This window comes from Salvia miltiorrhiza, chromosome 1, assembly GCF_028751815.1.
Source record: "Salvia miltiorrhiza cultivar Shanhuang (shh) chromosome 1, IMPLAD_Smil_shh, whole genome shotgun sequence".
NCBI classification, from domain to species: domain Eukaryota; kingdom Viridiplantae; phylum Streptophyta; class Magnoliopsida; order Lamiales; family Lamiaceae; genus Salvia; species Salvia miltiorrhiza.
Window position 1 is genome coordinate 68,062,838 of NC_080387.1, and position 13,127 is coordinate 68,075,964.

The 13,127-nt window shown below is 34.1% G+C and overlaps 1 protein-coding gene across 1 annotated transcript; it reads right to left on the bottom strand.

Annotated features, from left to right (window-relative positions):
- Positions 1-3,293: 3,293 nt before the first annotated feature.
- Positions 3,294-5,114, bottom strand: LOC131005339 (allene oxide synthase 3-like). The gene has a single exon (XM_057932253.1). The coding sequence runs from the start codon at positions 4,902-4,904 to the stop codon at positions 3,483-3,485; it is 1,422 nt and encodes a 473-aa protein (XP_057788236.1). The 5' UTR covers positions 4,905-5,114; the 3' UTR covers positions 3,294-3,482.
- Between the last annotated feature and the right edge of the window lie 8,013 nt (positions 5,115-13,127).

The window sequence follows — 13,127 nt, forward strand, 5'->3', positions numbered from 1 at the left end:
TGAACATTAACCTCCTGCCGGATACCGCTAAGCCAACATGACACGCATATAGTATTACAGGTTTATTACTTTTAAAGAGGAAGACCCAAGATAAAAATCAAAGTCCATTAAGAGACCAAAGGGTTATCATTTATCTTCCTATTAATTTATGTCAACTCATTATTATTGTGATTTATAGGTCGAGTCCGTCGCACCAAGTAGTATGATTTATATTTCTCTTGTGACACACTAGTCTCTTATATTACCTTCATTACAAAAATAAAAGTATGTTTTTTTACCGAAAATCTTAAGTCCCAATATCTCCCACTAACATCTTATAGATTGACGACTCTCACATTATATGGAGTATCTTTTTGTGAGACGGTAACATTATGCATGTATTTCTAATGTAGTTTATTTCTCAGGTCCAATATTGCAAATGAATGAAATTTATCATTAGGAACATATCAGCTAGTGATTATGGGTTATATAGTACGATATGTCCTTGTAATTTTCAAATACAGTATCTGAAAAATAAAAAAATATGTTAAAATAAGTAGATGATATGGAGAGATTGGGACCGTTTCGCCTTTTTTTTTTTTTTTTTTTTTTCTTTCTATCTTTTGGTTAAAAAAGCGAATTGCCTAACAAACTAAATATATACTATCTGTCACGAAAAAAACGTGTTGGGAAAGTGATGAATCTGGACGATTTCAATTGGGAATATGATTGGATGCCCCATGCACCATTTCGCAGATTTCTTTTTGCGATCGAAATTGCCTAACAAATACTCTGTCACCCAAAAAACGTTTTGGAAAGACGATGGATCTAACAATCATCACTTTTCCATTTTATTAGATACGTGATTGAAATTTGAGATTTTTGTACTCAAATATTAACCACATTATCATTAGATCAATAAGACACAACAAGAACAACAACAACCACTTTTCTTACTTGTACAACCATACCATTATAATTTTTTTATCAATACCTATTAAATTTTATATAAAAGAGCAGTATATAGGCTACATTTCCCACCAAAATTTCTCTATCCTCAATTTTCTTATTTTGCTTTTATTCTTTTATAAAAATCGTCAATTTTGATTAATAAAAACATAAATAACACGGATGTTAAACTAAAGATAACAAAAAGATCTTTAATTTGATATTAAAATTATTAAAAAAAAATTGAAATGAATAATTTATTATCAATTAAAATTATAAAATTATTATTTTTCTCTCTCTCATCTTTTATCTCTCCTTTCTCTTTTATAATTTCTTTTAATTATACGGTTATTTCCCCTTCATTCATTTTTCATATTTTCTATTTATTTTTTATTATAACAATTTAATACAACTAAAAATATGAAACTTATATTTATTCATTTTAGAACTCTTTAGGTTAAACATAATTTTTTAAGTGAACTAGTACGCTCTCCTGTGCGATGCACGGGCTACGATTACACTAAAGCATCAACATAACTAAATTAATAGCCGTCATTTAATATAATAATTTTGGCTCGTAAAAGTCCAAATTATATATTATTAAATTGTTATATAAATAAATAAATAATGTGTACACATAATTAAATAAATATATATAATATTTTAAATTCTAATTTTATGATATATAACTAATATTTTATTTACATATTCATATTAAAATTAATACAAATTTCCTCCTCCCTTAATTGCATTAAAAATTATTGTAGTTTAAATAATTATAATTAAAAATCATGTAAACTTTTTTAAAAGGAAAAAAATGACATATGCTTTTGTCACCAATAAACGAAAATACAATGAAAATAGAGTACGATATTCAACATTATAGATAAATGAGAGCGAACAAAAATTCATTTTAATAATTTAATCGATCATAACTTAATATTCTCAAATTTATTTTTTATAATTTTTATATCAAATTAAAGATCTTTTCACAATCTTTAATTTAACATCCATTTTGAGCATTATTTTTATAATAGAAATTAATAATTTTTTAAAAAGAATAAAAAGAAATTAATGATTTAACATCTGCTAGGGCATGCAAAAATTTCAGGGAGAAGAGTCTAGCCCTAGCTCTTCCTCCTGCCAACACGGTTAGCCACCGCCGCCGCCTTTGGCAGACCGGCGAGCGGCGCCACCTTACCCTAATACTCTTTTCTCCCCTCGTCTCTTTCTCTTTGGCACAATCATACATCCAGATATGGAGCCCCAATTTCCTCATCCTTCTTCGATCTCACCGTCGCCGACTCTGCAATTTAAGAAATCTGGTGACGTCGTCGCCCCTCATCTGAAGGAGCCGCTACTGTTCGACTCCAGCGAGGAGTATCCCTCTCCATCTACTCCACCACCTCTCTCTCTTTGGCTTGGCTTGAGATCTGAAGTTTTGCTTCTGTTGAATCATTTTTGGGCGATTGAAGTTTTGCCTATGTTGAATCATTTTTGGGTTGGTTTTGACGATTGGATTTTTTGGTTTGGCTTGAGTTGAGATCTGAAATTGAAGGGAAGGCAGCGGCGCCGCCGGTGGCGGTGGCTCGCCGGTATTGATGAAGAAGAGGTCTTGATGAAGAAATGAGTTATTTTATTAAAAATATTTAAAACTAATTAACCATAACATTAAACATGTGGTCCCTACTACTTTTCTCCTTAATTTAACACTTCTTAATCTCCGTACCCAAAAGAAATAGGCCATTATTTCTGGGATGGAGGGAGTAACAATTAGCTAAATAATAAAGGTTCTTAATTACCCACTCTCTCCTACTTTATCACTTTATTACATTCTCTCTCTTACTTTATCATCTTCTCTATTCTATTTTATCACTTTATTACATTCTCTCTCTCTTACTTTATCATCTTCTCTGTTCTACTTTATCACTTTTATATTTTATTATCTACACACTTAAAACTCTAATCTACAACTTCTTAATTCCTGTGTCGAAACCAAACTGTCAAGATTCGTGGGACGGAGGAGGTATAAGTTAGTCACAAAATATTCAATATGATATAAAAATCATCAAAAATAAATTTAAAACAAATAAGTTGTGAAAACTTTAAAATATTTTATTTTGTCTCTTTTCGTTAAAATTTCACGACTTTTTATTTATGTTTTTGTTATGATAAAAAGTATTATTTATTTCTTTTGATGTGTAGTACTCTATAATAATATTATGTAATGTTAGTTTTCATTATCAAATAATTTAGAGGAATTGATGTGTTTTATTTTATTTTTAAATATATTTTATATTTATTTAAATATATCGTTTAATTTCGACGTTCGGCTGCTGAAACTATAAAGCACAAAAAAGTACGGGAAAAAAAATTCTCCTATCACTTGACAACTATATAGACGCCAATCATACAACATACAAATAATTAAAAAAAAAATCTCCATTATTAAGGAAAACAGGAAATTGAATCGGAAATGGTGGCTAAAACTTCAAATCCACCACAACTAAACTAAAGAACCCACCAATCCTAAACTGAAAAAAGAAAAAAAGAAATTAATAATTAGCATATTTGGTTAGGGACTTGAACGTGACAGACGAGCCCAAGAGAAGCTTCCCAGATTCCACCTCAAACGTATCATACCTTAAAAAAAAGTCGACCAGCATCAACCTGCACAGCATCACCACCAGATCCTTCCCGGGGCACTGCTTGTTCTCCACCGTCGCCTCATCCGTCTCCCTCCCATTCGACCAATACACGTACTTCAACAGCTTCTCGCCCTCCCCCACGAATCTCTCCGCCACGAATTCATCCGCACGTTCGAAGATTCTCGGATCCCTCGTCGCCATCGCCTGATACCCGAACAGCATCTCCCCTTTCTTAATCGAGAAGCAGTTCTCATGGTTCCGAATTTCGAAATCCTTCTTAGCTCTCCCGTATTGGTACGGAACCGACGGCTCCATGCGCATAGCCTCGTACACCACCGATTTTGTCAGCGTCAGCTCGTTCAACGCCGCCGGAGTCACCCCCTTTTCCTTCACCGCCGCCCTGATCTCCGCCGCGAGCCGGCGGTGGAGGTCGGCGCCCGCGGCGGCGACCCACTTGATGAGCGCCGGGAACACGGCTTTCATCCCGCCGTAAGCGTTGAAGCCGGCGAGGAACACGAGGTTGTGACACGCTTCGTCGCGTTGTAACCCGAGTTCCTCCGCTTCTTCTAGAAGCTTCCCCGCGTTCTTCTCGAAAGCTGCGTAAATCTTGCTGTAGTAAGATCTGACGAGGAAGAAAGGGATGGGGAAATTGTGGAGGAAGAAATCTTCTAGAAAGCCCGGGACGTATTTGATCCCCAGAGTCATCAGCGGGGAGAGCTGCCCGAAGAGCCACAGGTCCATCGATTTCGGGCCGTCCGGGCCGAGCCCGGTCTCCGACGGGCCCACGCCGCAGAGCAAGCGGAAGACGAACTCGAACGCCATGACGTCGTTTAAATCGTTGAAGGAGGAGCTGCCTTTGGCGGCGAGGTCACCTTCGAGGCCCGTAAAAAGGCCGGACATGGCCTGCCGGAACAACGGGATGAATTGGTCGTGCTTCTTGGCGAGTATTGAGAGGAAGAAGCCTTTCAGAATTGCGTGGTTGGGCTCGGAGGGGTCGAGGTAGGCGCAGGTCCGGTAGCCGCCGGTGAAGGCGGTGGACGGCATGAAGGTGCCGTCGAGGACGTCTCTCTTGTCGACTTTGGTGGTGTCGAAGAGGGTCTGGAAGCTGACGGCGTCGAGGAGGCAGACGACGCGCGGGTCTCGGGCCATGAAGGGGCCCGGCGGCATGTTGCATCGGAACACCGTGGATTGGTATTTGTCCATGCGGGTTGTGAAGTATTTGAGCTCGCCTTGGCTGTAGAAGTAGCTGAAACGGTCTTTTATGGGCCCGAAAAACGGGAGCCCGTGCTCGCCGGGGATTTCTCGGGCCGGAAGCTGGGCTGTGGACATTGTCGGTAGATTAGGGATTTGTTTGGTTAATTGGGAGGGGATTGAATAATTAAGAAATCTAGAATTGAGGAGATATATATAATCTGAGGTTTGTCAGTCACATTATGGAAGGCCAAGGGGGAGGATGGGGCACTGCTCTTTGTTGAACAAATAAAATGTTTAATGCAAGGTCCATCCCCAATTAATTAATAATTTGATTTGACAACCATATCTTTTTATTCATTATTAATACCCGACACATCGAGATGCTGTATTTGTTTTCGACTTAAAGTACTACTGTTTTTTTTTGCGTGTGGTGTATGAATCGATCTGAATATTATTGGGGAAGCGAATAATTATGAATATTTAATTGTCTGGACGTGTTAAATTAATAATTGGGTATTAGAGGGAAAAGTTTATTTTGCATGATTAATTATATATAGAGGTGATTAATTATATGTAGAGGGAGTAGTGGATTTGAACCCTTTGACTCTGCTGTTTACAAAAAAACGAGCCCGCATTGCTTGAATATCCATTGGGGACTACTGGCTTAAGTTATACTCCCTCTGTTCTCGATAAGTGTGGTATTTTTGCTATTTTCGTTCGTTTATAATAAGTGTGGTCTTTCTATTTTAGAACATATACTTTTATACTTTTACCTCATTCACACACAATATTTATAAAAAGCTCATCTCACATACCATTTATTAATTAACTAATAATTTAACTTTGGTGGGACCTCTTCTCTACTTTATACACATCTTCCACTATTTTCTTAAAACTCGTACATTCTCATCCACACCACACTTATCGTGGACGGATGGAGTAACTTATAACACATGTTTTGCTCATTACTTGATTTTCTTTTATGGAACATTTTTAAAATGTCTCGTATTATGGAGGCTTCAAATCCGTTAGTTGATCATTTTCATTGTTGTGACATAATTAAGAAAATTTAATTAATTTTATTTTTGAAAATTTAATTAATTACATTTTAACGGTATTAGCTAGTTGGGCTATCTAACAAATATTTCTGGCTTGATCGGTCTGTTGGTGTGCTAGTTAAGTGTTGGACTGCTTTTATTAATCTCGGGCGTAAGAAGGATGTCAGATTCCTTTTCGGTGCTTGAATCTGTGTGATTTGGTGTATATGGAAACAAAGGAATAGATGCACTTTTGACCAGGGGTGTTGGATCAAAGAAAAAATTATTGCAGAAATCAAATCTCGCCTGTGGGAATGGCAGAAGACTTTCCAAATGGGCTCACTTCCTTCTGATTTCAGATCTTGGTTTGAAGCAGTTAGCTTTGTGGACTGATCTCGTTACTCTTCTTTTGTTGTTTTTCTCCTTCGTCTTGTGACGACTGCTCTTCTTTCCCCCCGTTCTGATGTTCTTCTTTTGGTACCTCTGGTACCTTTCGATCTCTCAATAAATTTTCCCTTAATTATCAAAAAAAAAAAAAGTTAAGTGTTGGACTTCTCTTGATCAAGTTCATGAATTTATTTCTCACTACTCATTAGTCATTTCCAAAATTTATGGTAAATAGTAATGAATTAATGTGAATAGTACTCATCATTATGTTATAGAAAAACATGTTAAAACAATGGAACATGTGATAAAGTAACATTCTTTGTATAACGTGTAGATGATAATGTTTTAACACGATATATTTACAATTGTTGAGGATAATGTTTTAAAACAGAAATATGTATGGACGGAATTTTTTTTTAATTATAAAAAATATCTAATATATAAACAAATAAACAATCCGCACATAGGTGAGACTTCTACACCATCCAAATTGTAAAACAATCGTTCGAGTATATTTCCTAAGTTGATTTTTTTTTTCCTTTTTTTATGGGGCAATACATTTCATACTATTAAGTATATTCAATTTGTGTACGAAAAACTTATCTGAATAGATATTATAATAATAATAAAAAAACTTATCTCTTAATAGATTTTTATAGCTATTAGTAATGTCGTGTATTAAATGGCCAGAGTTGATAATTCTACGGTAGAAATTTAGAATGGATTTGAACTTAAATATATATAAATATGACTATATATGCGATTATAAAAAAAAGTAAATATCATAAAAACTCCTGAACTATACTCGTTTTATCAAAAATATTCTGAAATTTTTGAAATATTCTCTAAACCCTCAAACTATCAGATTTTTATCAAATGTATCCTATATCTATTTTCCAGTCACCAGAAATGTGATGAGGCTCGCCAGATGCCATAATATAATTTATATTCTTTTTTTAAAAATGACATGGTAAAAACGATGTCGTTTCATACCATATCATTTGTAAAAAAAATCCACCATGGATAAAAAATCTGAATAATCGAAGTCTATAGGATCGAAATGTGCCCAATTAAGGTTTATTGAAAGAGTTTATTCTTTAATTCGAAGTTATTAGCGTGAATTTTAAAAACGATAGAAGTGAATTTTAAATTCCAAATTGATTTTTTTTCTAAATGATATGATATTAAACGACGTCGTTTTTGCCATGTCATTTTAAAAAAATAGAATATAAATTTGACTGTGGCATCCGATGAGTCACATCACGTTTCTGGTGATCGAAAAATAGATGTGAGATATATTTGATAAAAGCCTGATAGAGTGAGGGTTTAGAGAACATTTCAAAAGTTTCAACGTATTTTTGATAAAGCGGGTATAATTCAGGGGTTTTCATGATATTTACCCATAAAAAAATACATAAATAGGAGACATTAATAATTGGGAGTTGTTATTTTCTTGATGTCAATGATGAAAAGCAATTAAGTCACCAAATTTACTTTAATTAACTATTTGTGACGTTAATTAATTATTTCAAGAGTGGGTGGATAGAATCATAGAACAGACCAGACTACAAGTTGTAATACATTCTTTATGTATATTTTATTGTGTTAATATATAACGTTGATGTATAATAATCATTTATTAACTTAAACCGAGGAGGCATCACCTTAATTAAATGCAAGAATCAAGCATATCAAAGGCATTTGTTTTAACCTATTAGTCTCTTTTCCTTATTAATAATTATGTAACTTCCTTTTTTGCAACAAAATGGAATGACTTATTCAAGATAAACAAAAACCTTTTATATTGGCAAATGTTATAGTAACATTTTTACCTTTTCTTTTTATTAACAACAAGCGTTGTAAATTAGTTATATTCCTTCCCTTGTAAAAGCCTGACACGCGTGACGATACAGTATATATATGCGTGTGTACTCTGCATATATACTTGTGATTGCTTAATTTGATAAATCATTATTAATTAGTAATCCTCCGCCACTTGTTAAAATTGTGAAATTAAAAAGATTATTGTTTTTTTAAAAACTTGAAATTAAAAAGATTATTGTTACTTGTGTTGACGGTACATAATTTATATAATGCCTCGTGAAACCATGTTTTAAATTATTTATGAGAGAAGGTACCTACAGTCGTAAATGATATCATCGCATAATTTTATTTAATTTGGTCAGATGTTCTAGTATAGTAATTAAATATATTTATGGTTGATATCAATGACATAATATCTTATCTTACATAATCTAGGGCAGGTGAATCACGTTGATTTAATCTCATGATAAATAATGGTTGATATATCGTCCAAAATAAAGTACTTATATTAATACAAGGTTCTTTATATTAAGTTCTCTAAATTGGGTTATTGTGCTTTTTATTTCTTAAAATCGAATATCAATATAATTTAATTACTTAGGTTATTATTGTAATCGAATATGAAACACTGAATTAGCAAACGAAAAAACAAAAAACAAAAACTAAAAAAAAACAAGTGAGTCAAACGAATACCAAAGGTATATGTGCTTCTTAGTATTAAAAATATGAAAATAATTGTAAAAGCTGTGGCTTGTCATTACGGATAGAAAAGAATTTGTAAAGGACTACTTTAATATTTATACCTTTTAATTTTGTCAAAGTTTGGGCCTTTCTACACTATTCAGTCTAAAAGGCTTAGAACCCTTTTGCCACAAAATAATTACTGTAAAAGAAGAATTAAAGTAAATATTATTTGCCGAGTCCTAATTAAAATATAATATCAAAAAGGGTCAAAGAAATTTGGTTGAAGTCGAGCACAACAATCTCTTTACACATTTTTGTTTTAACAGCATATATGTGTTAATCAGAACCGATCACCTATCCACCGTGGGCAAATATAACGTGTCCATCACTGATGTGACAATTGTAATTAGAGTAAGATAATTTTAATTAGAATAAGATTTATTAATTCTCATTCCTAATTAATACTGCCACATCAGTGGTGAGCACGTTATTTCTGCCCACAGTGGATAGGTGATCGATTTTGATGTGTTAATACTCCTAAATAACCAGTTTACTTAAAAATATAGTATATTATCTTGTATGAGGCTGGACCTGGACCTGGACCAGGACCATTTCACATGCCTCTTTGTATATCAAGAAAGACCCCAAAACATTAATTATCTGGAATGTTACTCATAATTATATTAGATGGAAAATCACGCATAAAATTTAAAACGTATCATATATTATTATCTTAACATTTAAATATATTTGAAACTGTCATAATAGTTTGAACCTAGCATTAATTATGATAGCAATCGTTTAAATATTTATCACGAAAATATCATGTAACATATTTTTTTGGTCTCAAAATTTTGATGTGTCAAGTTGATAAGGCCAACAAGGTCAAAGAAACAGTTTTAAAATACTACTTTATCCGTTCATGAAAAATGGGGCACATTTTTTTGACGAGTTTTAATTAAAAAGATGATTAGTGGAAAAATGGTTTTACTATTATATAAAATTAGTAGTTGAGATAAAATTAGTAGTTGTGATTGAATTAAAGGTGATTTTTTTTTTTGTGTAAATAAGAGGTATTTGTAAGGTTAAAAGATAAGGAAAAGATGATAGTTTATGTATTAGTTAAAGGGAAAGTTTTCTATTTTTTTATGAACGCCAAAATAGTAATTAGTCCCAACTTTTGTGGACGATCATGGAATATTATGTTAAATATTGAGACATGAATTTTTCAAAAAATAACTATATATGTGCAGAATGCAATCGAATAGCATAGATTTTATGCTTTCCAGCGGAGCTAAATATACATTGAAAAATGAGCAGTTGGAAGCTGGAGATTCAATAAAAAAGCTGGAGATTCAATAAAATAAGTATATATATCCAGCTACAGAAAAACCCAACAATCACATGCAATTTGATTGCATATTTTGTCATATGAAAATTGAAATAGCTTTATCGGGATTATCGATCTAGCTCATACCATAATGAATATACTCCATTTATGTTGGCGTATATGATTTCCACCTAACACAATGCAGAAGCCTCGCTTTTATCGTTTAATTTGACTTGTTTGGACTTAGAAGAAGCTCATCTCTAAAGGAACAAGTACTTGCAAAAATATATATATATATATATATATATATATATATATATATATATATGTGTGTGTGTGTGTGTCCGATTTCATATTTGCCGACAAAATATTAATTATTGGAGTATTTAGATTACATAAAAGTATCGTCTGATAATCTTGATACAAAATTTCCATTTATATATATTAGTATTCAAGATCATATTTAATTTGTTGGCACATACGTAAACATTGGTATGTAAATCTTGACACCAAATTCATACTACTCCCTCCGTCCCATTAAAGTCGTCTACATTCTTTTCGGCACGGAGATTAAGAAAAAGATTGTTATGTTTTAAGTATGTTTTAATTAAGTATAGTCCATCAAAAATAAAGAATTAATTAATTGTGGTCCATATTTTTCTTCCAAGTGTTTCTGTTCCATTTTTCAAGCCAGCGCCGGCACCGGTGCCGGTGCTGTCAGCTCCGGCGACGACTGTCAACATCCAAACCAAGAAATTGGCTGTCAAACCAAAAAATCAATTCAAACCATTTTCTATTCCAAAAAATCAATCCAATTTTCACCAAAAAATCAAACCAAATTCTTGAAAAAACATTGAGCAGAGGAGAGGGGAAAGGTTCTGGGCGAACAACCACCGCCTGAAATCACACCCAAATCGCGCCACCCTCAGATCTGGGCGAACAACCACCACCACCCTCAAACCACCGCCTAAAATCGATCACACCCAAATCGCGCCACCCTCAGAGAGGGGAAAGGTTCGGCGGTGGTCGCGGCGCAGACCAGAGAGGCGGCGACCATGGGGTCGCGGCGCAGACAGACAGACGGCGCCACCTCAGATCTGGGCGAACCACCCCTAAATCGCGTGAATCGGAACCCTAAGGTAAGCGATTGCTGCCTTGCTCACCGGAGACGACGACAGATTCAGATGGGGAAGCCGGCGGTCAGACGAGAGAGAGGAGAGAAGCGTCCGACGGAGAGAGAGCGGGAGAGCAGAAGCGAGAGAGGTCGGGGGCGCAGAGGAGAGAGAGGGAGAGCAGAGGCGAGAGAGGTCGGGGCCGGGGCGAGAGCCGACGGCCGGCGGCGGTGTCTTCGCCGGAGAAGAAGAAAGAAGAAGATCTTAGAGAGCGGCGCGAGGGAGGTAGAGAGGGAGGCGCGGTGTGAGAGAGAGAAATATGAGTGAGGATATGAGTGTAGAAGATAGGTTTAATTAGGTGTAGATTAGTTGATTAATTTTTACCCAAAAAGGAAAGTAGCCAACTTTAGTGGGTCGCCCAAAAAGGAAATGTGGCCAACTTTAATGGGACGAAGGGAGTAATATATACTCTATCAGTCCATTAATTCAAGACTTAAGAGGCAAAATACGAGTTTTAAGAAAAAATGTATTTGTATTATAGTTGAGTGGAGAAAGGGACTCACAAAATGTATTGTTTATTGGTTGAGTGGAGAAAGGGACCCACAAAGTGTATTGTTTATTAGTTGAGTGGAGAAAAAAGTGTATTGTTTATTAGGACTCACTAATTAAAATATGAATAAAAACTTACTAAAAATAGATAGACATTAAATTGGTGAACAGACCAAAAAAGAAAGTAAGCCTTGAATCAATGGACAATAGAATATTACTAATTGATTTTACAAAGATTTCTTATTTGTAATTACATGCCTATAAATATCACACGTGTTTATTATGTCGCGTTCACATATGCTTTTTTTTTTTTTGGACTTGCGCGTTCACATAAGCTAAACATATAGTATTGCCTTGGACAACACATGGATTACACAAAGCAGCTAGCTAATGCATTAGCCAGGTTACACAATTATCATTTATTTAATTAGTTCTAATCGTAATTAAGTCGTTGCTGTAGTGCGCGCTATATAAAATTTATTTTTGTGTGCAGTATACAATTTTTTAAATACACATGACAACAATTACATCATCGACCCTTCAGAAAAAAAAAAAATTACATCGTCGAATAAAAGATAATATAAGATTTTGAAACATAGAATCTCTCGTATGTATCATTTGATGTTATTCTTGCGTATGCTACTTCTATTTTTAAAATGTAAAAACGAGTATATATGTATGTAAGCAAAGAGTTGGGTTCTCGTAAAAATTAACTTAATACAGTTAACTGTGAACAAAATATATAATAAATAAAAGACATTATTTTATGCATAATCATGGAGTAAAACATTCAATTCTATCCCAAACTCTTTTTTTTCTCTATAGTCCCTACAATTCTAATTATAAAATACAAATACTAATAAGTTCAAAATTTCTAGCCTTTACTCTTATACTCTCTCCTTGATTGCAAATATCTAAACAACTGTGGCTTGAGTATGTAAAACCGATTCCTGTATATTTTCTTTCCATTATATATTCTTGTGTTTTTATCTGATAGGACATGGCAGAAAAATCTATTTTATTTAAATTATAGGGCTACAAAGTGGAAAATGAAGGTTAAGAATAGGATTGCCAGTTGTTCAATAAACAACAGTACTGGACCAACAGAATCGATCACCTATCCACCGTGAGCATGCATAACGTGCTCACCATTGATGTGACAATTTTAATTAGGAAAGATAACTAATAAATTTTACTCTAATTAAAATTATTTACTATAATTACAATTGTCACATCATGTGGGCACGTTATGCATGCCCACGGTGGATAGGTGATCGGTTCTGACCGGACCAAATAGATATTGGAAAAAAGTGATTGATTCTCAGAAAATGGCCCTATTGACGAGAAGTATGGCCCATTATCAATCTAATGAATACAGGCTCCAAAATTAAAGCAGAAGTTCGTTAATCAATACTCATTTAATCATTTTATTATA